At 35.8% G+C, this 26500-nt stretch overlaps 2 protein-coding genes across 3 annotated transcripts in view; both read right to left on the reverse strand.

The window, feature by feature from the left end:
- Positions 1-26500, reverse strand: part of LOC106880794 (neural cell adhesion molecule L1.1-like) — a 537440-nt gene that overhangs the window by 323362 nt on the left and 187578 nt on the right. The window lies entirely within an intron of this gene.
- The window catches only part of LOC106874055 (uncharacterized), a 122182-nt gene that overhangs the window by 24253 nt on the left and 71429 nt on the right, over positions 1-26500 (reverse strand). Inside the window, exons 11-20 of the mRNA XM_089352676.1 lie at positions 19355-19396; positions 18186-18236; positions 13519-13578; positions 13231-13272; positions 12715-12756; positions 11579-11638; positions 11057-11098; positions 9086-9145; positions 2173-2235; positions 1886-1927 (exon numbers count right to left, since the gene is read on the reverse strand). Of these exons, the coding sequence (XP_089208802.1) occupies positions 1886-1927; positions 2173-2235; positions 9086-9145; positions 11057-11098; positions 11579-11638; positions 12715-12756; positions 13231-13272; positions 13519-13578; positions 18186-18236; positions 19355-19396 (504 nt within the window). The remainder of the gene's footprint in view (positions 1-1885; positions 1928-2172; positions 2236-9085; positions 9146-11056; positions 11099-11578; positions 11639-12714; positions 12757-13230; positions 13273-13518; positions 13579-18185; positions 18237-19354; positions 19397-26500) is intronic.

Here is a 26500-nt window from a genome sequence, read left to right on the forward strand (position 1 = left end):
TGTATATATATATATATATATATATATATATGTATATATGTATATATATATGTATATATATGTATGTATTATTTTATTTAAAAGAGTTCCAGCTCTGTCTGTTTTTTATGTTTTATTTATATTGTAAAATTAATGTGGGATATAGAATATGGAATATATAATATATAATATAAAAATAGATGGTAAAATGAAATGAAGTATTGAATGTCTTATTGAATATATGAAATATTGAGTATTCAATATAGAGAATTAAATATATAAATATATAATGTATGTATATATATATGTATGTATATATATATATGCATGTATATATATATATATATATATATATATATATATATATATATATATATATATATATATATATACATATATATATATATATATAAATAAGAATGTGTGTGTCTTTGTGTTCATATCCCACCACCACTTATTGGTTTGTTCACATTCGTGGAACTTAGCAGTTTGGAAAAAGAAACCATTAAAGTCAGTACAAAGCTTTTTTTAAAGAATTGCTTATATACACTACATCAGGTTTCTTTGAAATATTAATATAAGCATCATCCATGTCTAAGAAATAATGATTATAATTCATGGCTATAAATAATATTTAAAATATTTTGTATTGTACTGAAACTACCAGAATACAGACTAACTAGACAAACTCACACACACTCACACATGCACACACGTAGACACTCACACAGACAGACAGACACACATACATACACACATAACTATACATATATATTATATGTGCGTGTGTTTGTGTGTGTGTGTAAAGAAAATAGAAAATGGAAAAAGACTGATTTATTGACTTACAACAATTATTTATTAATTCAATGCAAATAGACTGCATCCCATCTAACAGATGTTTCTACTTTCAATGTTATATGGTATTGCTATTGATATTCAAAATATGTAAAAATATCAATCATATTTGGTAATAAAACCAATCTGAAACAAGGAACATCATCAGAGTGAAGAATGAATAGAGAGGAAGAGCATCAAGAAGAACAAGGGTAAAGTTGAATATGGCTGTAGCCTTTTACTTAATGGCCAAAAGAGACACACAAGCAAAATGCTATGATAACAACCATATTCAACTTTTCCTTTGTTCTACTCTATTTATTCTTCACTCTGATGAAGCTCCTTGTTTCAGATCAGTTTTATTACCAAATATGATTGATATTTTTTTACATATTTTGAATATCAATGGCAAACCATATAACATTGAAAGTAGAAACATCTGTTAGATGGGATGCAGTCTGTTTGCATTGAATTAATAAATAATAATTGGAGTAAGTCAATTGTTGTTAATCAATACTTCTCCATTTTCTGTTTTCTTTATATTTTGATTCTTGATAAACCCATGTTTATCCTTGTTTTTACCTATAACTTATGAACATAATATGTTTGCTTATGTATGTCCATAGTTAAATATAGGTAATATACCAGAAGCGTATTGAATACTTCCGTCCCTTAAACGGTTATTTTAAACTCTAACTCAACTCACCTATATGTGTGTGCGTGAGTGTGTGTGTTTATATATACAGAAGAGTATGTGTCTTTGTGTTTGTCTTCCACCACCACAGGACAATCAGTGTTGGTTTGTTCACATCAACGCAACTTAGCGGTTTGGCAAAGTTAACCAATGCAATAAGCACTAGGCTTAAAAATAATAAGTATTTTGGTGTATTTGTTGGACTAAACCCTTCAAACTGGTACATTAGCATAGCTAGAGTTCAATGGCTGAAAAAGTAAAAAAATAAAAGACATACATTAAGCTGCCTATACTACTCAAAGAAAGAATGAACCAAGATATTTGGTAACTCTTGCTCTAATGAATGTAAATTTATTAATGAATTGCTTATATACTTACTACCAGGTGTCTGTGAATCATTAATGTAAGCATCATCCATGTCTTTAAGAAATTAAAAAAAGAATAAATAGCATTGCTAGAAATAACATTTAAATTATGTTAGTATTGTGTTGACACTGTCATAAGAAATACTAATGAAAAAGACTTAAACATTCTCACACATATACATGCAGGTATGCATATATTAACAGACAAAAGTTCAAGAGTGATATTTTTCATGATTGTTAGCTTTCTATTTTTGTTCTTCTAAGATCACGTTATATATTATCAATAGTGATTATACGTACCTGGCTTTTTCATGCATAAATATTTGGGATGACTAATTTCAGCATATTGATCTTCCACAGCTTCTAGAAATTACATAAAGATAGCTATATTTATAGTTTGGAGAGGATGGTTTAAATATATTGATATTGCACAGAAAGTAACTAAAAATATTGGAAAACATAGTATATTCCATATATATACATACACGTATATTTAGAAACAAATAAATACTTGAATTCCAACCAGGCTGAATGTAGAGCATGAATTTTTTATCCTTTCATTGATATGTTGGGGAAAAAAAAAAAGAATTGCTTAATGAATTCATTTTCTATGAACTAAAGGAAACAAGAGTAATTCTGGTAAAATGTCATTTCAGAATTTGTGTTTGGAGAGAAGGTTCTTCAGTAAATTGGCCTTCAAAATTTTATTCCATAATCAAGCTGCTAATATTAGAGTAATTATATAAAAGTACTTACAGGGTGGTTCACAGAATAAAATTTTCTCTTATATGTTTTGAGTTAGAAAGGTGTAAGCCTAAATTAATTGATTCCAAGTAATTGATTTATCAATTCTACCATTACTGTCAGTCAAAAGTTTAGTTGATATTTAAAATTAATCATGTTACCATAAAAAAACCATTCCAAAGTATGGCTTGAGAAATAAGATATTTTTCATAATTACTTTCAAGCTAGAGCTATATGAGAACAACTGATTATGATGTAACATATTCACCATTGCAAATCTCTTCAATACTTTATGTGTCTTGCTTGAGTGAAATTTTAGTCAATTTAATGTGAATTATATATTTGCTTGGTTTAGGTGTACAGCTAGGGCCTACAAAGAATATTTGTTGGCTGGATTATTAATGAGGATAAATAAAGTTGCAAATTTTGTGTAGAATTCTAATATTTTCAATGTCATATTTAAATACATACATACATATGTCATTAAACCATATATTTTATGCAAAGGAAGAATAAGCAAAATTTTTACTAACTTCACCAGAACTGATTGCACACACACACATATATATGTATACATACATGTATGTGTGTGTACGTATATATATATATATATATCATCATCATCATCATCATCGTTTAACGTCCGCTTTCCATGCTAGCATGGGTTGGACGATTTGACTGAGGACTGGTGAAACCGGATGGCAACACCAGGCTCCAATCTAATTTGGCAGAGTTTCTACACCTCGATGCACTTCCTAACGCCAACCACTCAGAGAGTGTAGTGGGTGCTTTTACGTGTCACCCACACGAAGGCCAGTCAGGCGGTACTGGCAACGGCCATGCTCGAAATGGTGTCTTTTATGTGCCACCTGCACAAAAGCCAGTCCAGGGGCACTGGCAACGATCTCGCTCGAAAACCCTACGAAGGCCAGTCAGGCGGCACTGGCAACGGTCACGCTCAAAATGGTGCATCTTATGTGCCACCCGCACAAGAGCCAGTCCAGGGGCCCTGGCAACGATCTTACTTGGCTTGCCGGGTCTTCTCACGCACAGCACATTTCCAAAGGTCTCGGTCAGTAGTCATCGCCTCGGTGAGGCCCAATGTACGAAGGTCTTGCCTCACCACCTCAGCCCAGGTCTTCCTGGGCCTACCTCTTCCACGGGTTCCCTCAACTGTTAGGGTGTGGCACTTTTTCACGCAGCTATCCTCATCCATTCTCACCACATGTCCATACCAGCGCAATCGTCTCTCTTGCACACCACAACTGATGCTTCTAATGTTCAGCTTTTCTCTCAAGATACTTACACTCTGACGGGTATTCACATTGACATTACACATCCAACGGAGCATACTGGCTTCATTCCTTGCGAGCTTACGTATGTCCTCAGCAGTTACAGCCCATGTTTCACTGCCATGTAGCATGGCTGTTCATACGCATGCGTCATACAGTCTGCCTTTTACTCAGAGTGAGAGTCCCTTTGTTGCCAGCAGGAGTAAGAGCTCTCTAAACTTTGCCCAGGCTATTCTTATTCTAGCAGCTACACTTTCAGCGCACCCACCCCCACTACTAACTTGGTCGCCCAGATAGCGGAAGCTATCGACTACCTCTAGTTTTTCACATATATATATATATATATATATAATATATTTATATATACAGAAGTATATGTGTGTCTTTACGGTCATCTTCTACCACCACATGACAAGCAGTGTTCGTTTGTTCACATCCACACAACTTAGCGGTTTGACAAAGGGAATCAATAGAATAAGTACTAAGTTTAAAAATAATAAGTATTTAGGTGGATTTGTTAGACTAAACCCTTCAAGGTAGTGCTGACAGTCGAATGAGTGAAACAAAAGATAAAAGTCATATATTAAGCTGCCTATAATACTCAAAGATCATGTTATGTATCATCAGAAGTGATTATACTTACCTAGCTTTTTCAGGCATAAATTTTGAAATTTTATTCCATATTGAAACTGCTAAATTTATTAGAGAAATTATATAAAAGTACTTACGGGGTGGTTCACAGTATAAAATTGACTCTTATGTGTTTTAATCTCGGAATGCTGTGAACCTATATTAATTAATGCCAATTAATTCTACAGAATGCAGACTTACAGACACTTGCAGACACAGACACACACATAACTATATATACATATATGTGTGTCTGTGTGTGCACGTGTGTGTGTATAAGGCCATCAAGTATGAAATTTGTAGAAAAGAAAAGAAAGTTTGCTAATGTTTTATAAATACAAGGAATATCTTTATGCATCAAAGTATGCATCAAAGTATGCACCCATATTGTCAATACACTTTTATCATTTCAGTGGTAGCTTGTCCAGCTGAAAAGAATAGCATGCAGTTTAATGCTGAAAAGTTTCAAGCCTTGTGCTATCATCATGCAATACTCATTAAATACACTGAACCTGGAGGGATTGCAATCCCAGAGGCACAGTCAGTGTGAGACCTGGGCATTTACATGAGTAATGATGCATTCTTTCATGTGCATTTTGCTAAATTGGCAATGAAATGCAGGCAGCTGACCGGATAGATTTTTAGAACAAGAGATCAGGAAACCATGATGCTCCTCTGGAGGACACTTGTCCAAAGCCACTTTGACTATTGCTCTCAGCTATGGTCACCAACCAGTGTCAAATTAATCTCAGAACTTGAGGCAATCCAACGAAGCTACATGAAGAAGATAGCCTCTATGCAGCATATAAGCTACTAGGAAAGACTCAAGAGATTAAGACTCTATTCCTTAGAGCGTAGGCGAGAAAGATATACCATAAAATACATCTGGAAGATCCTCGAAGGAATTGTCCCAAACTTTGGCATCAAGAGTTACACAAATACTAGAACTGGGTGGCACTGCATAGTGCCAAAGACTCCAAATTTGCCATCAAGATATAGGACAAAATACTGCAATAGCATGGGCTTCAGAGGTCCACATCTCTTCAATATCCTCCCGAAGGACCTGAGAGACCTGCATATGGGTGGATGTAGGTGTCTTCAAAATAAAGCTGGACCTCTTCCTGTCAAGTGTCCCAGATGAACCAAGTTCGCAGTAGGAGGTGAAGATGAGGGCAGCTGCATCAAACTCTCTCATGTACCAAATGTCAATTCCTAAAAAGCATTCGTGAAGTAAAATTATGTAGCAACAGCAAATGGCAGTGCCCCAGCATGGCCACAGCTCATGAGCTGAAACTAGATAAAATAAAATAAAAAATAAAAGTATATAAAAATAATACATATAGATATTATGTATATATATATATATAAAGTATGTATATATAATGTATATATGTATATATATAATGTATATATGTATATATATAATGTATATAAGTATATATAGATATAATGTATATATGTATATGTATATATAATGTATATATGTATATATCATGTATATCTTAATATATAAAGCTGAAGTTGTGTGTCTGTGTGAAGCCGTTTTTAAAGTTTATAGAAATCCACATTTACCACTTTTTCGTAAAAATTTTTACATCAATGGAATTTTCTCGATGTGAACTTTCCAGTGCAGTAATTAGATTTTTTAAAATTCCGTTTACTTTGTGTGATTTAAGGGAGATTTGGCTGTTGTTTCTAGCAACTTTTATATTTCTTCCCTTCTTCCTGTACCAGCGTTCTTATAGAGAGTAAGAGTAAATGAGGGAGAGGGAGAGAGAGAGAAAGTAATACATACAAAGTCATAGATTAACTTGGTTACATTTTACACTTTTACTTCTTCCTCTCTCTCATTTAATACCTTTCCTCTATCCCTAACATATTTTTCATAATATAGAAACGTAAAAACACACACGGCCACACATACGTGATCTGTGACAACAACATACACAATTCAACATTATAGATATAAGATTTAGTTTCTGTGTTTCTTATATAAACACGTGCACGCATTGCTATTTTATAACTGTCTTCCGTTCTCTCTTTCTCTTTTCATTGCTACCATCTCTATTCCTTTCTCCCCCCTCTCTCCCTGTCTCTCTTCCTCTCTCCCTCTTCTCTCTCACAAAACATTCACTACAATATAACTCATGTTCGTCAATGTTTGGTAAATATACCACGATTTTCATTAGGGTGTTAGTGTTAGGGTTTATGTATCACTCTCTCTCTCTCTTTCCCCCTCTTTTATTCTTACTCTCTATATTATATGTTGAGCGCATAATTACTGCATTGGAAAGTTCCCATCGAAAAAATTCCATTGATGTAAAAATTTTAAAATTCCGTTTACTTTGTGTGATTTAAGGGAGATTTGGCTGTTGTTTCTAGCAACTTTTATATTTCTTCCCTTCTACCTGTACACACAATCATTGACTACAATATAACTCATGTTCGTCAATGTTTGGTAAATATACAACCATTTTCACTAGGGTGTTAGGGTTAGGGTTTTAGGGTTAGGGTTAGGGTTTAGAGTTAGGATTAGGGTTAGTGTTACGGTTTTAGGGTTAGGGTTAAGGTTTTAAAGTTAGGGTTTTAAGGTTAGGGTTTAGGGTTAGTGTTAGGGTTAGTTTTAGGGTTAGGGTTGGGTAATCGTGCAGGTGTTAATCTGAAAAATTACAGAAATGTGAAAATTACCGACTCTGCCATCTATTATAACTTTTGTTGATCTGTTTAATATATACATAGATTATGCCTCCAAAGAAGAGAGTTTGCTGCGGAAAGAAAGCAACCAGTTTAAAATGACAGCAACAGACTGCAGCAATTCACCACATTCCAGAAGCTACTTTGAACATAATGCAAAATGGTGCATCAACTTCTTCTGCCTAATCTGATAGAATTCTGACAAAACTGTGTAGCAACAGATCGCCAGCAATTGCTTCATCAGAAATTGCCATCCTACCTCTTGCTAAAAGGAATTACCCTGCTATGTATAATCAGGGCAGCGCAAAAAGTTGTTTTGCACAAGCATTTCTACAACCAATTAGACGGATGAAATTTACGTACTCTTAATAATGTTACGCAAAACAGCCTTCAGACTTTCCCTATTAATTTCATCGTCTTTTGAATTATGAACATATTTACATCATAAGGGTTTTTTCGTTGTAAGGCTTTCTTTTTTGGTTGATTTTCACCTCGCAAGACTTATTGTAGATGGCGTAATAAGTCACACCCGGACAAGGTCAGGTTATACTGCTAGTATATATATATATATATATATATATATATACTGGGACCCCCTTCAGTCATGATAGACCATGGGATTGCAGCTAGAAAGTTACCCTCCCAGGCACAAGTCCAGGAAAGATTGTTTTATGGATGATGAGCAGTCACCCATGCATACCAGTCTCCCCTCTCCACACCACCAGTATGTGTATGTATGTAAGCAAGGTATATATACCTGCATGTGCAGGGGTGATAATACATACAGATACATGTATATATGAGTGTGCATATATACATATACATATGAGTACATGTTGTATGTATAGCTGTTGATGTGTGTAAATATCTATATACATGTTCAATATATGCATGTGTATACATCTTCACATATATATATTCTTCTACTACTAAGCACTGACCTGTCCTCTAAGCAACCTAACCTATATTCCCAAATTCTTCATTCCACCATTTTAATACCACTATCCCCTCTCTCTGCCCTTCACTTAGGCTCTATCACTACATACCTGACACTCTTTAACTATTTACCCTCTCATCTCTTTACATCCTCATATCTTTCTCTTTCTATCACCCTTACCTCCCCATTCCTTCCATCAATTTATCCTGACTGACCACTAACCAGTACACTTTCTCTCTCTTCATTTCTTTATTATATTTCTCCCCCCCCCCACCGCTTTCATTTTTTTTCTTTTCTTTTTTCCTCTCTTCCTGTTGTTGATTTGACCTTACAAACACATTTCCAACTTTTAAGTCACTTCAAAAAAACCCTCGATTCAATAACACCATTTACATACTCTATGCTTGGAATGACCGATTTTAAATACTATTCGAACTTACACACAAGGTACATGAATCTTATATGTATACCATTCTGCCTAAATAATGGAACTGCAGATACAATATCCCTGCATATATCACGTCTATTTTCATTCCTCCACTTCACTCTCTATTTCATATCTTATCTAGAATAATTATTGCTTAACCATTTTTTTACACTATCTCCTATGAAGTGATATATAAAATATCCCAGAAACAGCTGTAAAACTTTCTCTTTATAAATGTTCTGAAATCTTTCACAGCCTTGGATGAAAGGCAAAGTCAACCTTGGCGGAATGTGAACTCAGAATGTAAAGGCAAATGAAATACCGCTCAGCATTTTGCCCAGCAAGCTAACGTTTCTGCCAGTTTCTGCCTTACATGTATGCATATATTAAGAGACAAAAGATCAAGAGTGACATGTTTCATGATTGCTAGTTTTCTATTTCTCTTCTTCTAAGATCACTTTACGTATTATCAATAGTGATTATACTTACCTCGCTTTTTCATGCATAAATATTTGGGATGACTAATTTCAGCATATTGATTTTCCACAGCTTCAAGAAATTACATAAAGATAGCTATATTTATTGTTTGGAGAGGATGATTTAAATATATTGATATTGCAAAGAAAGTAACTAAAAATATTGGAAAACATATTGTATATTTCATATATACACACATATATTTAGAAACAAATACTTGAATTCCAACCAAGCTGAATGTAGAGCATGATTTCTTTATCCTCTTCATTGATATATCAGGAAAAAAAAACAGAATTGCCTAAGAAATTCAATTTGTATGAACAAAATGAAACAAGAGAAATTCTGGTAAAATATCATTTCGGAAGGTTCTTCAGTAAATTGGCCTTCAAATTTTATTCCAGAATCAAACTGCTAATTTTATTAGAGTAATTAAATAAAAGTACTTAAAGGGTGGTTCGCAGGATAAAATTTACTCTTATGTGTTTTGAGTAAAAAAAAAAAAAAGGTGTGGACCTAAATTAATTAATGCCAAGTAATTAATTTATTGGTTCTACTATTTCTGCCAGTCAAAAGTTTAGGTTGTTATTTGAAATTAATCATGTTACCATAAAAAGCCATTCCAAGGTATGGCTTGAGAAATAAGATATTTTGCATATTTACTTCCAATCTAGAGCTATTTAAAAACAGGGCTGATTGTAGTTAATTGTCAACAACAATTGATTATAATGTGACATATTCACCATTTGAAATCTCTTCCATTATTTACGTCTCTTGCCTGAGTAAAATCCTAGTGAATTTAATGTGAAATGTATCTTTGCTTGGTTGTGATATGTACAGCTAAGGCTGACAAAACATATTTATCAGTTGGATTATTAACAAGGATAAATAAAGATGCAAATTTAATGTAGACTTCTAGTATTTTCAATGTTATATTTAAGTCTATGCATACACATGTTATTAAACCATATATTTTATGCAAAGGAAGAATGAGCCAAACATTTTTGCTAACTTCACCAGAACTGATTCCAGTGACAGAGCTGGAAAACGAGACTAAAACAAGCAAGTAGCACCCCACCCGGTATGGTCACGGCCTCTAACAGAAATAAAAATAACATAAAGAGGTGAACTTGTCCTTTAATTATTGTAATTTTATTAAAGGATTGTTTAGATACATAGTATCAGGTTTCCTTGAAATGTTAACATAGGCATAGTTCATGTGTTTAAGAAATGAGAATAATATTTAAAATATATTGTATTGTGCTGAATATACCAGGATAAAGTCTAATGGGATGGACTCAAATGCATGCACACACACACACACACATGCAGACACACACACAAAGACACACATCTATATATACATACATACATATGCCGCTACATTCTGAGTTCAAATTCTACCGAGGTTGACTTTGCCTTTCATCCTTTTGTGGTCGATTAAATAAGTACCAGCTACGCACTGGGGTCGATATAATCAACTTAATCCGTTTGTCTGTCCTTGTTTGTCCCCTCTATGTGTAGCCCCTTGTGGGCAGTAAAGAAATTATATATATATATATATATATATATATATATATATATATATATATATATATATATATATATGTATATATATATATATATACATATACATATATATATATATATATATATATACAGAGGAATATGTGTGTCTTTGTGTTCATCTTCCACCACCACATGACAATCAGTGTTAGTTTGTTAACATCCAAACAACTTAGCAATTTGGCAAAGGTAACCAATAGAATAAGTACTAAGCTTAAAAATAATAAGTATTTAGGTGAATTTGGACTTAACCCTTCAAGATGGTGCCTTAGCATGACTTCATTTCAATAACTAAAACAAGTAAAAAATAAATGACATATATTAAGCTACCTATACTACTCAAAGAAAGAATGAACCAAGATATTTGGTAACTCTTTCTCTAATGATGTAATTTTATTAATGAATTGCTTATATACTTACTACCAGGTGTCTGTGAATCATTAACGTAAGCATCATCCATGTCTTTAAGAAATTAAAAAAAAAGAATGAATAGCATTGCTAGAAATAACATTTAAACTATGTTAGTATTGTGCTCACACACTCATAAGAAATATTTAAGATATAGACTTAAACATTCTCACACAACATGCATGTATGCATATATTCTTTTGGTTTCTACTCTAGACACAAGGCCTGAAATATTTGGAGACAGGGCTAGTTAATTACATCGACCCCAGTATGCTACTGGTATTTAATTTATCCACCCTAAAAGGATGATAGGAAAAGTCGACCTCGGCAGAATGTGAACTCAGAATGTAAAGGCAAATGAAATACCGCTCAGCATTTTGCCCAGTAAGCTAACGTTTCTGCCAGTGCACCGCCTTACATGTATGCATATATTAAGAGACAAAAGATCAAGAGTGACATGTTTCATGATTGCTAGTTTTCTATTTCTCTTCTTCTAAGATCACTTTACGTATTATCAATAGTGATTATACTTACCTGGCTGTTTCATCCATAAATATCTGAGATCACTAATTTCAGCATATTCATTTTCAACAGCTTCAAGAAATTACATAAAGATAGCTATATTTATTGTTTGGAGAGGATGATTTAAATATATTGATATTGCACAGAAAGTAACTAAAAATATTGGAAAACATATTGTATATTTCATATATATACATACACATATATTTAGAAACAAATACTTGAATTCCAACCAAACTGAATGTAGAGCATGATTTCTTTATCCTCTCATTGATATATCAGGAAAAAAAAAAACAGAATTGCCTAAGAAATTCAATTTGTATGAACAAAATGAAACAAGAGAAATTCTGGTAAAATATAATTTCGGAATTTGTGTTTGGAGAGAAGGTTCTTCAGTAAATTGGCCTTCAAAATTTTATTCCAGAATCAAACTGCTAATTTTATTAGAGTAATTAAATAAAAGTACTTAAAGGGTGGTTCACAGGATAAAATTTACTCTTATGTGTTTTGAGTTAGAAAAAGGTGTGGACCCAAATTAATTAATGCCAAGTAATTAATTCATTGGTTCTACTATTTCTGCCAGTCAAAAGTTTAGTTGTTATTTAAAATTGATTGTGTTACCATGAAAAGCCATTTCAAGGTATGGCTTGAGAAATAAGATATTTTGCATATTTACTTTCAAGCTAGAGCTATCTAAAAACAACTAATTATGATTTGACATATTCACCATTGCAAATCTCTTCCATATTTTATGTGTCTTGCCTGAGTAAATATCTAGTGAATTTATTGTAAATTATATCTTTGCTTGGTTTACTTGTACAGCTAAGGCTTACAAAGAATATTTATGTGCTGTATTATTAATGAAAGTGCAAATTTTGTGTTGAATTTTAATATCTTTAATGTTGTACTTAAGTATATACATACACATATTATTAAGCCATATATTTTACACAAAGTAAGAACAAGCCAAAATTTTTACTAACTTCACCAGAACTGTTTGCAGTGACTGGGCTGGGAAATGAGTCTAAAACAAACAAGTAAACCCCACTCCACCCATATTGTCACAGCCTCTGACAGAAACTAAAATAAAAGGGCATACCTGTGCTTTAATTATTGTAATTGTATTAAAGGATCGTTTATACACTTACTATGAGATTTCCTTGAAATGTTACCATGAACATCATCCATATCTTTAAGAAATAAAAAGAATGAATATAATGTATAGCTATAAATAATATTTAAAATATATTGTATTGTGTTGAATCTACCAGAATAAAGACTAATGAGATAGACTCAAACACATGCACACACACACACACTCACACACACACACACACACTCACACACACACACACATCTATATATACATACATACATACATACATACATACATACATACATACATACATACTTACGTGTGTGTATGTATTTATAAATACACAAGAGTATGTGTGTCTTTGTGTTCATCTCCAACCATCACTTGACAGTCAGAGTTAGTTAGTTCACATTCACTGAACTTAGTGGTTTGGCAAAGGAATTCAATAGAATAAGTACTAAGTTTAAAAATAATAAGTATCTTGGTGGATTTGTTAGACTAAACCCTTCAAGGTAGTGACCACAGTCCAATGAATGTAATTTTATTAATGAATTGCTTATATACTTACTACCAGGTGTCTGTGAATCATTAATGTAAGCACCATCCATGTCTTTAAGAAATTTAAAAAAAGAATAAATAGCATTGCTAGAAATAACATTTAAATTATGTTAGTAATGTACTGACACTGTCATAAGAAATGCCAATGAAATAATCTTAAACATTCTCACACACATACATGTATGTATGCATATATTAAGAGACAAAAGTTTAAGCATGACATGTTTCATGATTGTTAGCTTTCTATTTTTGTTCTTCTAAGATCACTTTACGTATTATCAATAGTGATTATACTTACCTGGCTGTTTCATGCATAAATATCTGAGATCACTAATTTCCGTGCATTGTTCTTCCACAGCTTCAAGAAATTGCATAAAAATAGGTATATTTGTTGTTTGGAGAGGATGATTTAAATAATTTGATATTGCATAGAAAGTAACTAAGCATATAGGAAAACATACTGCATATTTCATATATATACACATATATTTAGACAAAAATGAATATTTGAATTCTAACTAAGCTGAATGTAGGGTATGAGTTCTTTATCCTCTCATTGATGTACTGAGAAATAGAAAAGAACTGCCTAATAAATTCATTTAAGTAATTTTGGTAAAATTGCATTTCAGAATTTGTGTTTGGAGAGAAAGTTTTTAAGTAAATTGGCCTTAGAAATTTTATTCCATATTGAAACTGTTAATTTTATTAGAGAAATTATATAAAAGTACTTAATGGGTGGTTTACAGTCTAAAATTGACTCTGATGTGTTTTTATCTTGGAATGTTGTGGTTCTATATTGATTAATGCCAAGTAATTCTACAGAATGCAGACTAACTAGACAGATTCATTCACCCCCCCCCCCCCCCACCCCCCACCCCCCACCCCACACACACACGCACACACACACACACACACACACACACTTGCACACAGACATACCTAACAATATATACATCGTCATCATCATCATTGTTTAATGCCTGTTTTCCATGCTGGCTTGGGTTCTTCAATTTGATTGAGGACTGGCAAGCCAGGAGGCTATACCAGGCTCCAATCTGATCTGGCAGTATTTCTACAGCTGGATGCCCTTCCTAATGCCAACCATTCCAAGTGTGTTGCAGATGCTTTTTACATGCCACTAGCATGGGAGCCAGTTAGGTGCAGCTGGCTTTGGCCACATCGGATGGTGCATTTTATGTGTTATGACTTTTTATGTGCTACCAGTTGGGGCAGGGAGGCTGGCATCAACCATGTTTGGATGGTGCTTTTTACATGCCACCAGCATGGGAAGCCAGTCAGGCAGTACTGGCAACGACCCACGCATGCATGGTGCTTATTGCATGCCACCAGTACGGGAGCCAGTCAAGCGGCACTGGCATCTGCCACAACTACAATTCCATTTGATTATAATTTGATTTTGATTTTGATTTTACTTGACTCAACAGGTCTCCTCAAGCGCAGAATGTTGCCCCACAATTCAAAGGTACTTAATTAAATGGGCTGGTTATGCAACACTGGTGTAGGCTACAGCTGTGATCTCACTTTATTTACTGGGTCTTCTCAATCACAGCATATCTTCAGAGGTCTCGGTCTATTGTCATTGCCTCAGTGAAGCCCAATGTTTGAAGGTCATGCTTCACCCTAACCCTGACCTCATCCCATGTCTTAGTGACTCTCCTTCTTCCATGGATTCGTTCCACTGTTAGGGAGTGACACTTCTTCACACAGCTCTTCTCATCCATATGCAGCATATGACCATACCAGCACAGTTGTCTCTCTTACACACCGCATCTGATGCTTCTTATGTCCAACATTTCACTTAGGGCGCTTACTCTTTGTACTGTGTGCACACTGACATTACACATCAAGTGGATCATATTAGCTTTATTTCTTTTGAGCCTATGCATGTCTTCAGCAGTCATGGTCCATGTTTCACTGCTGTTTAGCATGGCAGTTTGCACATATGCATCATACAAAATAATTTCATCAAAGTATGCACCCATATTGTCAATACACTTTTGCCATTTCAGTAGTAGCTTGTCCAGGCCAGAACTTTAAAAGCCTGGCAATCCAGAGTCAATAAAATCTTGGAAGGCCTATTTTACAGCATCATCGGAATAAAATGTTTTTCCTATCAAACAGTTATCCAAATATATATATATATATATATATATATATATATATATGGCAAGAAGAAAATGGATGGAATCCAGAGGTAGTATTCATCACCCAAGTACCCTAATTTTATCTACAGATCACTACAGTACATTGAAAAGATGGAAATAACATGTGAGGTACTGTGACCTCTTTGATGTTGCTGCACCTATTATGCATCCATAGCTTACACTAGGTACATCTTATAGAATTTCTACCTACACCTTTTATACACATTGGGCAGGGAAACCTATCTAAAGGAGTTTGTGATGTGTTCGCCTTCTTACTTACTAGGACTTTGGTCTTAGTGACATTGACTCTAAGGCCCTTTGATTCTAAACCTTGCTCTAGTTCTGATAGTGATCCTGCTATGAAAGCAAGGTCATCAGCATAGAGAATCTCCTTCTGTTATTGCCTGGAGGACTATGATGAATAAGAGGGGGATGAGGGCTGATCTTGGTGAACCCCTACTTCTACCTGGAATTCTTCACTATACTCATTGTCAACCCTTACCTTACTAACAGCATCCCTGTACAGCTCTTATTAACTACTCATCTATCCCCAGTTTCCGCATCGCCCACCAGATAAAGGATTGGGGGTATCTGTCAAAGGCTATCACCAAGTTAACAAAAGCCAAGTATAGGGGTTTATCTTTGGCTAGGTATTTCTCCTGCAGTTGCCGTACCAGGAATATAGCATCAGTGGTGCTTCTACCTGGCACAAAACCGAATTGCATCTCATCGAAGCAGACTCTCTCTATCCATACCACCATTTCTAGAACAGAGAAAGAAGAGCAGTTTCTTACAGCTGTTTCTGCCAAGAGGTCACAGTACCTCACATGTTATTTCCATCTTTTCAATGTACTGTAGTGATCTGTAGATAAAATTAGGGTACTTGGGTGATGAATACTACCTCTGGATTCCATCCATTTTCTTCTTGCCATATATATATATATATATATATATATATATATATTTGGATAACTGTTTGATAGGAAAAACATTTTATTCCGATGATGCTGTAAAATAGGCCTTCCAAGATTTTATTGACTCTGGATTGCCAGGCTTTTAAAGTTCTGGCCTGGACAAGCTACTACTGAAATGGCAAAAGTGTATTGACAATATGGGTGCATACTTTGATGAATAAAATTATTTCTTCTATTTATAAAACACTAGCAGTATAGCCAGGCGCTGCTTGGGATTAAGCTAGGATTATTAAATGATTAAGTGCTTTATTTCAAACCAAAATAAGTAACATCGACATCAGATTTGAGCGAAATCCGTTGAAATTGGTTTGGCTGAAAATGGTTTGCTGGCAATTTGATTGGGAAATCCCATAAGGAATCAGTTTATTGGTTATTTTCACTCATTGACTCTTTTTTTAAATGTTGCATTAGAGATCTGCATAGGAGAAGGTTGATCTGAAGGTTTGCATTGGGGATCTGGATTGGAGTAACTTAGGAAAGCTTACCAACAACCTTAACCAAAAAATAAGGGGCCTGTCCCTTCTAGGTTAACTCTAACCCTAACCCTAAACCCTAACTCTGACCCTAAAACCGTAACCGTAACCCTAACCCTAATCCTAACCGTAACACCCTAGTGGAAATCGTGCGGGTGTTAATCTGAAAAATTACCAAACCGTTTTTGTGGTCCGAAAAACGGGTTGGGGTGGGTGGGGGTGACTGACAAATTGTTACATACGTTTTTGTTTCATAGTTGTGAAATATAAACAAAACTCTTTCGCTCCCAAAGTAGTATATGTGCGTATGTGTGAGAGTGAGAGGGGGGAGAAAGATGAACGATTTAAAATAAATAAATGATTTAAAATAAATATATTTTAATTGTTATGTGAGAAAGTATATATAATCTTATTATAGAATATAGTGTCTTTCAAAAACATCTTATATTTGAAACTATATCTCATGTTTAAGAAAAAAAAATGCATTTTACTCTGTCTTCCTTAGCTACATTTTCTTTCGTAATACGTTGTCTCCCTCTTCCACTTGTTCGTTCCTTTTTTTTTTTTTTGTTAGACGCTGTCTTGGTGAGAGAAATTTTTTTCCTTAGCCGCTTTGTCTCCCTCTTCCACTTTTTCATTTTTTTTTTTTTTTAGACGCTTGGCAAACACTCTGTTTATCCCCTTTTCTTTCTCTCTCTCTTTCTTTCTTTCTCCCATTCTTTCTTTCTTTCTCTCTCTCTTTCTTTCTTTCTCCCTCTCTTTCTTTCTTTCTTTCTTTCTTTCTCCCTCTCTTTCTTTCTTTCTTTCTCTCTCTCTTTCTTTCTCCCTCTCTTTCTTTCTTTCTCTCTCTCTTTCTTTCTCCCTCTCTTTCTTTCTCTCTCTCGTTCTTTCTCTCTCTCTTGCTCTCTCTCCTTCACGCGCGTACGCACAGATTTGACTTCGCCATGTCAAACTTCAAAATTGGTAAAAGATATAGACTTAAACATTCTCACACAACATGCATGTATGCATATATTCTTTTGGTTTCTACTCTAGACACAAGGCCTGAAATATTTGGAGACAGGGCTAGTTAATTACATCGACCCCAGTATGCTACTGGTATTTAATTTATCCATCCTAAAAGGATGATAGGAAAAGTCGACCTCGGCAGAATGTGAACTCAGAATGTAAAGGCAAATGAAATACCGCTCAGCATTTTGCCCAGCAGGCTAACGTTTCTGCCAGTGCACCGCCTTAGATGTATGCATATATTAAGAGACAAAAGATCAAGAGTGACATGTTTCATGATTGCTAGTTTTCTATTTCTCTTCTTCTAAGATCACTTTACGTATTATCAATAGTGATTATACTTACCTGGCTGTTTCATCCATAAATATCTGAGATCACTAATTTCAGTGCATTGCTCTTCAAGAAATTACATAAAAATAGGTATATTTATTGTTTGGAGAGGATGATTTAAATAATTTGATATTGCATAGAAAGTAACTAAGCATATAGGATAACATATTGTATATGTCATATATGTACACATATATTTAGAAACAAATAAATATTTGAATTCAAACGTAGCTGAATGTACTATCCTCTCATTGATGTATTGGGGAAAAAGAAAAGAATTGCCTAATAAATTCATTTTGTATGAACAAAAGTAAACAAAGTGTAATTTTAGTAAAATGGTATTTTGAAATTTGTGCTTGGAAAAAAAGTTCTTCAGTAAATTGGCCTTAAAAATGTTATTCCATAATCAAAATGTTCATTGTATAAGAGAAATTATATAAAAGTTAGTACTTATAAGGGTGGTTCACAGAATAAAATTTTCTTTTCTGTGTTTTGAACTCAGAATGTTGTGGACCTAAATTAATTAATGCCAAACAATTAATTTATTGACTCTACTATTTCTGCCACTCAAACGTTTAGTTGATATTTAAAATTAATCATGTTACCGTTAAAAGCCATTCCCAATTATGGCTGGAGACATAAAATATTTGTCATAATTACTTTCAAGCAAGAGGTATCTAAAAACAAACAAAGCTGATTGTGGTTAATTATCAACAACAACAGCTGATTATAACATGACATATTCGTCATTGCAAATCTTTTCCTCACTTTATGTCTCTTGCCTGAGTAAAAACCTAATGAATTTAATGTGAATTATATCTTTGTTTGGTTTACTTGCACAGTTAAGGCTTACAAGGAATATGTATGGGCTGGATTATTAATGAGGATTAATAGAGGTGTAAATTATGTGTAGAATTCTAAATATTTTCAATGTTGTATTTAAGTACATGCATAGAAATGTAGTTAAGCTATATATTTTACACAAAGGAAGAGCAAGCCAAAATTTTTGCTAACTTCACCAAAACTGATTCCAGTGACAGGGCTGGGCAAATGAGTCTAAAACAAACAAGTAAACCCCCTCCACCCATATTGTCACAGCCTCTGACAGAAACTAAAATGAAATAAAAGGGTGGACTTGTGCTTTAATTATTGTAATTGTATTAAAGGATCGTTTATACACTTACTATCAGGTTCCCTTGAAATGTTACCATTAGCATCATCCATGTCTTTAAGAAATAAAAATAATGAATATAATGCATAGCTATAAATAACAGTTAAAATATATTGCATTGTGTTGAATCTACCAGAATAAAGACTAATGAGATAGGCTCAAACACTTGCACACACACTCACATACACACATGCACACACAGAGACACACAGACTCATGCACATGCACACACAGAGACACAGACACACTAACATGCACATGCACACACATACACATTAGTATAAACATGTGTTTCAGGTGTTAGTTTTAATTTCTAATTCTTAGATAAGAAACTTTCTTATTCTCTCATGAGGAAAGTTAAAGAACAAGATATTTACTGCTCAATCAATGTTACTTAAACAAAATTCCACAAATCATGTCATGATTCACTATTTTTCCCATTTTGATTTCTTCTCAAATGACAAATTCCCAATAACTTCTATTAAAATGATTTTTGACACCATCAATGTTAACAATCAACAATTAAAGCAAGGGAGAGTCATGTGCAAGTGCATAATGACACATTTGGAATTACTGATCATTAAAAGTTAGAGGCATTCAAGTGCTCCCATGGAAAGTTATTAAATATGAAGATTCTATGGGTAGGGGAGCATCTTCCCAACATGAACCCAACATAGGAAACAGTTGTTCTAGTAAACAGAAGTATTATGGTTAAATCAATTAAGGTTATGAAAGTAAGGAAAGCCTTCATAACCTTAATTATGTATATATATATGTATGTATATATGTGTATATGTGAGTATATATATGTTAATAACTTTGCCATTCTCTCTCATTTTTACTTTTTTTTCCTCTCTCCTTTTTTGCTCCTTTTTCCAGCATGCCTAATTATAAATTCTTTCTCCTCTACTTTCACCACTGCCTAAAAAAACACTTTACCACACTTTCTTTCAGCTGCTTTCAACCTTCTATTAATCTTTCCCTACACGCTTCTGTAATCATGTTTCCTTTCTCACTCTCTGCTTTCACCACCATCTCATCTCCAAAGTTTCCACCATTTCCACCCTACTTTCCATTCTGCCCCTGCCATCTTATTCCTCTTACCCTGCTGCCTTATGCCTGCCACCATTCGTTCTAATCTCTCCAAAATACACACCCTGAACCACCTTCTCCCACTTGCTTATTCCACCTTTTTTTCCTACTGCTCACCATCCATTGCACATTCCACCTTACGTTTCATCCTCCATCTGAACCACCTTTTCCACAACTTCCTCACTTGCACTAAACAACATAAACTCCATTCACTCTTTCATCTTGTCCCACCTGATGCCACGACACCGACCCCTCCCTTCCTGCCCATCCTCATTCTCACCCTTCCATTACTCCAATCCTCCCACACACCACTTCCTCCTCTGTCTCCTTCCAGCCTTCCACTACTTCTATCATCCCTCCCCCATCTAGCTCATCTCCACCACTCCAGTTTGTTGTTACCATTCCTCCTGAACTCTACTCTCTGAAGTGGATTGCTCTCTTCTCAATAAGGGCCTGCGCTTCCTCCCTCTCATACCATCAAGTAACGAGTTTCAGACTCATGCTATTATCCAACACTTTGTGCACTGCGTCAGGCTACATACATTATTCCACAACACTCCACCACCATCTAATGAAGAAGACTGCTTCACCCACTGGACACCAGCTCCTGGTCAGTTCCAAACAGTTAATCAATTTGCAAGCATCTGCCAACTTGTGGACCAGTTCAACTTTTGCAGGTGTCCCCAACATTTTAACATCTCCCGAGCTAAACTCTCAGTCCTTCGATGTCTCTGATATCACAAACTGGCCAACAAGGGTGGAGTTATAGCGGTGTGGTGCACAGACCTTTACAAAGCTGAAGCTCTCCATCAGCTTGAAGACACCTACTTCAATTGCCCTCTGCCCTCCAGCCTCATGCCTAACTACCAGCAGACTGCTCTCCATTATACATGACTTCATTTCCTCCTTCAATCTCTCTCCCACTGCCTCCAACCTCATTGTCCATATCCCACACACTCCCACTATTTACTTCCTTTCCAAAGTTCACAAGCCCAACAACCCTGGCCACCCCAATCATCTCCGCCTGCAACTGCCCCACTGAAATGATCTCCAAATACCTTAACCATGTCCTTGCCTCCCTAGTGACTTCCCTCCCCTCACACACCCATGATACCAATCATGCTCTCTATCTGTTTAACTCTTTCTCCTTCCCTTCTAGCCCCTCTCAACTTCTCATTCACGGTGGAGTTTTACCAACAGGTCTTGGGAGTGGTCATGAGAATGAGAATGGGTCCCAACTATGCAAACCTGTTTGTTGGCTGTGTTGAGGCCCAAATATTCTCCCAGTTCACTGGTCCCACTCAAGCTATATGGTCGCTATATAGATGACTGTATCAGCATGACCTGACTCTCCTGAGAACAACTGGACTCCTTCCTAACTTTGTCCAATCCTTCCATCTTGCCTTCAAATTCTCCTGCACTACCTCTAACTCTTTCGTCAAATTTTTCAACATTTCTCTCAGCATACACCACTTTGTTCTCATTACTTCCATCCACTACATACACACTGACTCACACTTCTACCTTAGCTTATTCTCCTCCCACCCTACCCACACTCTCCTTCACCTACTCCCAATTCCTCCATCTACACAAGCTCTGCAGTAATGACCATGACTTTGGGACTCAGTCTCAACTCATGGCTCACCACTTCATACTACATGGATATCTCCTTACCATTATCTTGCTTGGGTCTGATCTGTGGACCGTGCCTCTGCTCTTTCTCCTCACACCCACCCCACCCTTAACTATTTCCCCTCACCTATCACCCCTCCACTCTATCCCTCCAATGCACCATTCTCTGAGCCTTCTGGCAACTCCAGCCCAACCCCTCCAACTCGCACATTTTCCTAACCTATCCCTTCCCTCCTTCAAATAAGCCCATAACCTGTGTGACCTCCTAGTTCACAGTTTCTTCCCTACCCCTGCTTCGCAACCTGGCTCCTTCCTCTGCTCCTGCCCATGCTGTCACACCTGCTCCCACTTCTCTAACACCGCCATTCTCACTGGCACCCATAACTGTCCCTATCACATCACCGACTCTTTTACCTGCACCTCTACTAATGTTATTTACTACATATCCTGCTCTTTCTGTCCTTCACTATACATTGCTCAAATGGGACGCCACTTGGCTGACTGGTTCGCAGAGCACCTCCAAGACGCCAGACGATGACACCCCAGTCTCACACCACTTCTTCTCTACTGGTCGTTCATTACAATATTTGTCTGTGCTCAAACTGTCTCTGCACTGGGGCCACCTGGACACCCACCTTCACTGTGAACAGGAATTAATCTTCCTCCTTCATTCCTTTGCACCATATGGGATCAACTCACTTCCTATCTTCATCTAACACCAATGCCACACAGATTCCCACACACCTCCCACATTTAACTTCCCCCTTTCTATTTACACACCTATATATCACCTACCTCAGTACCCTCACCACACACACACAACTATAAAATCACTCATACACACTGTTCAACACATTACTCACTTCACACACCACTCTACACACACTAGCACCGACCACTCTTCAGTACTCACACTACACACAATTATCCACACATCCACATACAATCTTCAATAGCGTCACCACACATGCCACTATGCTAGCAGCCACACACACCGTTTAACTAAGTACACATCACACACCATCATGCACACTCCCACACCCACACAAGCACATATTACCTGGACGCAGACAATATATACACACACATGCAATATGCATAAATACATGCATAAACAAAGACAACTTTCACCCACATAGGCTATATACATGCCCACTATTTGCTCACAGAGACACATACACATGCATGTGCACACACCACCTGAACAAGCACACGTTAACTGCTACATACAACACACACACACACACACACACACACATGTTAGACTCACTTTTTCCCATTCACACATACAGACTCAACACACCATTCTCGAATACAGACACATGCTTGTGCACCTTAGTTTGTCAGGGTCATCATTACCATTATTATTATTATCTCCCTTTCATTCTACCTATTTTTTCCAGTCATCTTATCATGTTGGACCATTGAACTCTGCAAACTTTCTCTCTCTAGGTTTTTTTCATTCTCTCTCCATTTTTTGCCTCTTAATCATTTCTCTCAAAGTGCATAGGCTTGGCATGTAAAAGACTTTTCCATTTTTCCTGAACGTTAAATTAATACACCTACTTGTTGTTCCTACACCTGTCTTCATCTTTTGTTTCCTGCTAATTCAAACTATATATATATATATATATATATATATACACACACACTCATACTGCTGGCCAAAATTTTAAGATCAGTGAAAAAAACTGCCAAAATGAACTCCTTTCAAACTGATTTATTTGACTATTTTTCATTATAGATTCATAATTGGCAAATAGAAGAGATATACAAAACCTAAAGAAATATTTAACATTTAATGCAGAAAATATGGATTGCATGAAAACTAAAATTTAAGTCCATGACAAATAAAATGTTTGAATCGGGTATATTCTATAAAAATTTTGGCGTTTATGTTCAAGCTTTCTGTGTGTCAACAACTGTCAGTCACTCCCTGTCTATTACACAACAGTAACACTGAGCAAAGTCAAAATGTTGATGGATTTTGAACATGGTAGAATTGCAGAGCTACAGATACAAAGCCTTGCTCAACATGCCATCTCCAGTGAAATTGGTTGCAGTAAAACCTCCATTGCAAACTTCTTAAAAGACCCTGAGGCATACAGATAGAAAAGATTGACCAGTTGACCAAAGAAAATTTCATTAGCATTAAGTAGGATTTGATGGGAAGTTAGGAAAGACACTAGTTGATCATCAAACCAGATTAATATACTTACAAATTTGGAATGTAGCTCAAGGAAGGTAAGATAACACTTGAGCGAGAGAGAGAGGGAAAGAGAGGAGCTTAAAAAATCTTGAATGTCTTCAGAGACCTCATCTTCATCCATACCTCAAAACTACTTGTTTAGAATTTGCTCAGAATCAGCAGACCTAGGACGTTTACAACTGGAAGAAAGTTTAATCCTAAGATGAGAAAAAATTCAACCTTGATGGTCCTGATGGTCTCCAACGATATTGGCATGCAAAAGATATTCCATTGGAGACTTTTTCAAATAAGCACAGTGATGGAGGCTCTATCATGGTGTGGGGTGCTTTCTTGAACAGAAGAACTATGGAACTTTAGGTTGTGCAGGGACATCAAACAGCAACTGGCTATGTTGGCATATTGGCACAGGCATCACTATTGACTGAAGGCTCTCGTTTGTGTGGAGAAGACTGGATTTATCAACAGGGTAATACTACAATCCATAATTCTCACAGGCCAAAAGATTTCTTCAGAACAAATAGCATTCATCTTTTGAATTATCTTCCATGTCTCCTGACTGAAACCTCATTGAAAATCTTTGAGGATGGATGGCAATAGACGTGTCAGATGCTGAATGGTTATAGTGAGACAGAAAGACAAAAACAGGTGTCTTGCTGTAGAGGAAGTACAAGGTTACCTGTAGAGAGAGAGAGAGCGAGAGAGAGAGAGAGAGAGAGAGAGAGAGAGAAAGAGAGATAGAGAGAGAGAGAGAGAGAGAGAGAGAGAGATGTGCAGCTGCAAAGGAGATACATGGTTATTCAATCAGAGGGAAGTGCAGAAGGAGAGAGAGAGAGAGAGAGAGAGAGTAGGAGACAGTAGGACAGAGATGGTGGCAAAGTGCTGGTGTATTCACAAGGGGATCAGAATATAGATGGAATGGTTGAGTTTGTTGTGTTAGGGTGTGTGAGATGAATATATAATGAAAAATGATTGAATATATTGGTCTGCAAAGCATTCATGTCAGCAGTTTTTTCACTGGTCTTAAGATTTTGTCCAGCAGCGTATATATACATATATAAACAAATACACACACACACACACATTTCAGTGTTCATTTGCTGTTATTTCCCCAAGATGGCAAGGGTTAGATGAATATGTAATTGAAGCATGGCTTAACAGCCAGATAACCACATTTGTTAACCTTTACTTGTTTTTCAAGCAAAAGAACTCTTCTATTATTTGCCTTTGAGGGGCCAGTGGGTAATTTATTCACTGGAGAGATGGCAGCATCACCTCTTTTAACTTGCAATATTCAGAAAAGTGTAACTGTAACATTCTTGAGGACATATATGAACATGAACATGTACACACACACACACACACACACATACACACACACACACTCACTCACTCACTCACACACATGCACGCGCGTAGGACGGACTTCTCACCCCCTACCAAATCAGTTCATGAAGCTTGGATTTGATACATACACACATACATATATATATTAAATATTTCTTTTTAATATTTTTTTTCTCTCATGTGAGTGTGGTAGTTCACTTGTTGTTCTCTTAATATCAATATTTCATCTCATGAAACTTTGCAACTCACAAGCTCACAATGCATGGTTCATGCATGTTCAGCACTTCCTTTGACAATTTTTCAGTTCCTTGTCTCCTCTTCCCCTCATATATACACTGAATACTATGTTGTTTTCATTTACTTTGAACACTTCACTACCAGCAGACATTCTTTTGTGAGACTTGAAAAATTACGTCAAAATAGATGTCAAAATAAGCTAAAATCTGTTTTCCTAGCTTTAATTTTTGTCATAAACTTTGGTTTTCACTGTGTCAAAACTGCCTTTTATGCATCATCCTTAATTTAATATGTCCCTTCTTTAATCTAATATGGTCTGTTCTTATTAATACCTTTTTCTTTCATATGAGCATGCTTCCTGTTCTCTTAATATCAATATTTTGTATTTCTCATGAAAATTTGGATATTCTGCCCAACACAGTGATGGCTATGGTTATCATCATCTGCCAATCTTGCGGCAAAACTGGATGCAGTGTTGCATGCCTGGCGGATAGCACTCTCTTATGGGGCTTTTTTGGCCCTCATGGCAGAAGTGGATGCAGTATCACATGACTGACAGATAGCACTCTTTTGTGGGGTTTCTGCAGCCCTTGCATCAGCAGCATGTACTTGATAGGTTTCATGCTGCTCTGAAGTAGTTTCAAC

Source organism: Octopus bimaculoides, chromosome 5 (genome assembly GCF_046866305.1).
Source record: "Octopus bimaculoides isolate indiv1 chromosome 5, ASM4686630v1, whole genome shotgun sequence".
Lineage (NCBI taxonomy): Eukaryota > Metazoa > Mollusca > Cephalopoda > Octopoda > Octopodidae > Octopus > Octopus bimaculoides.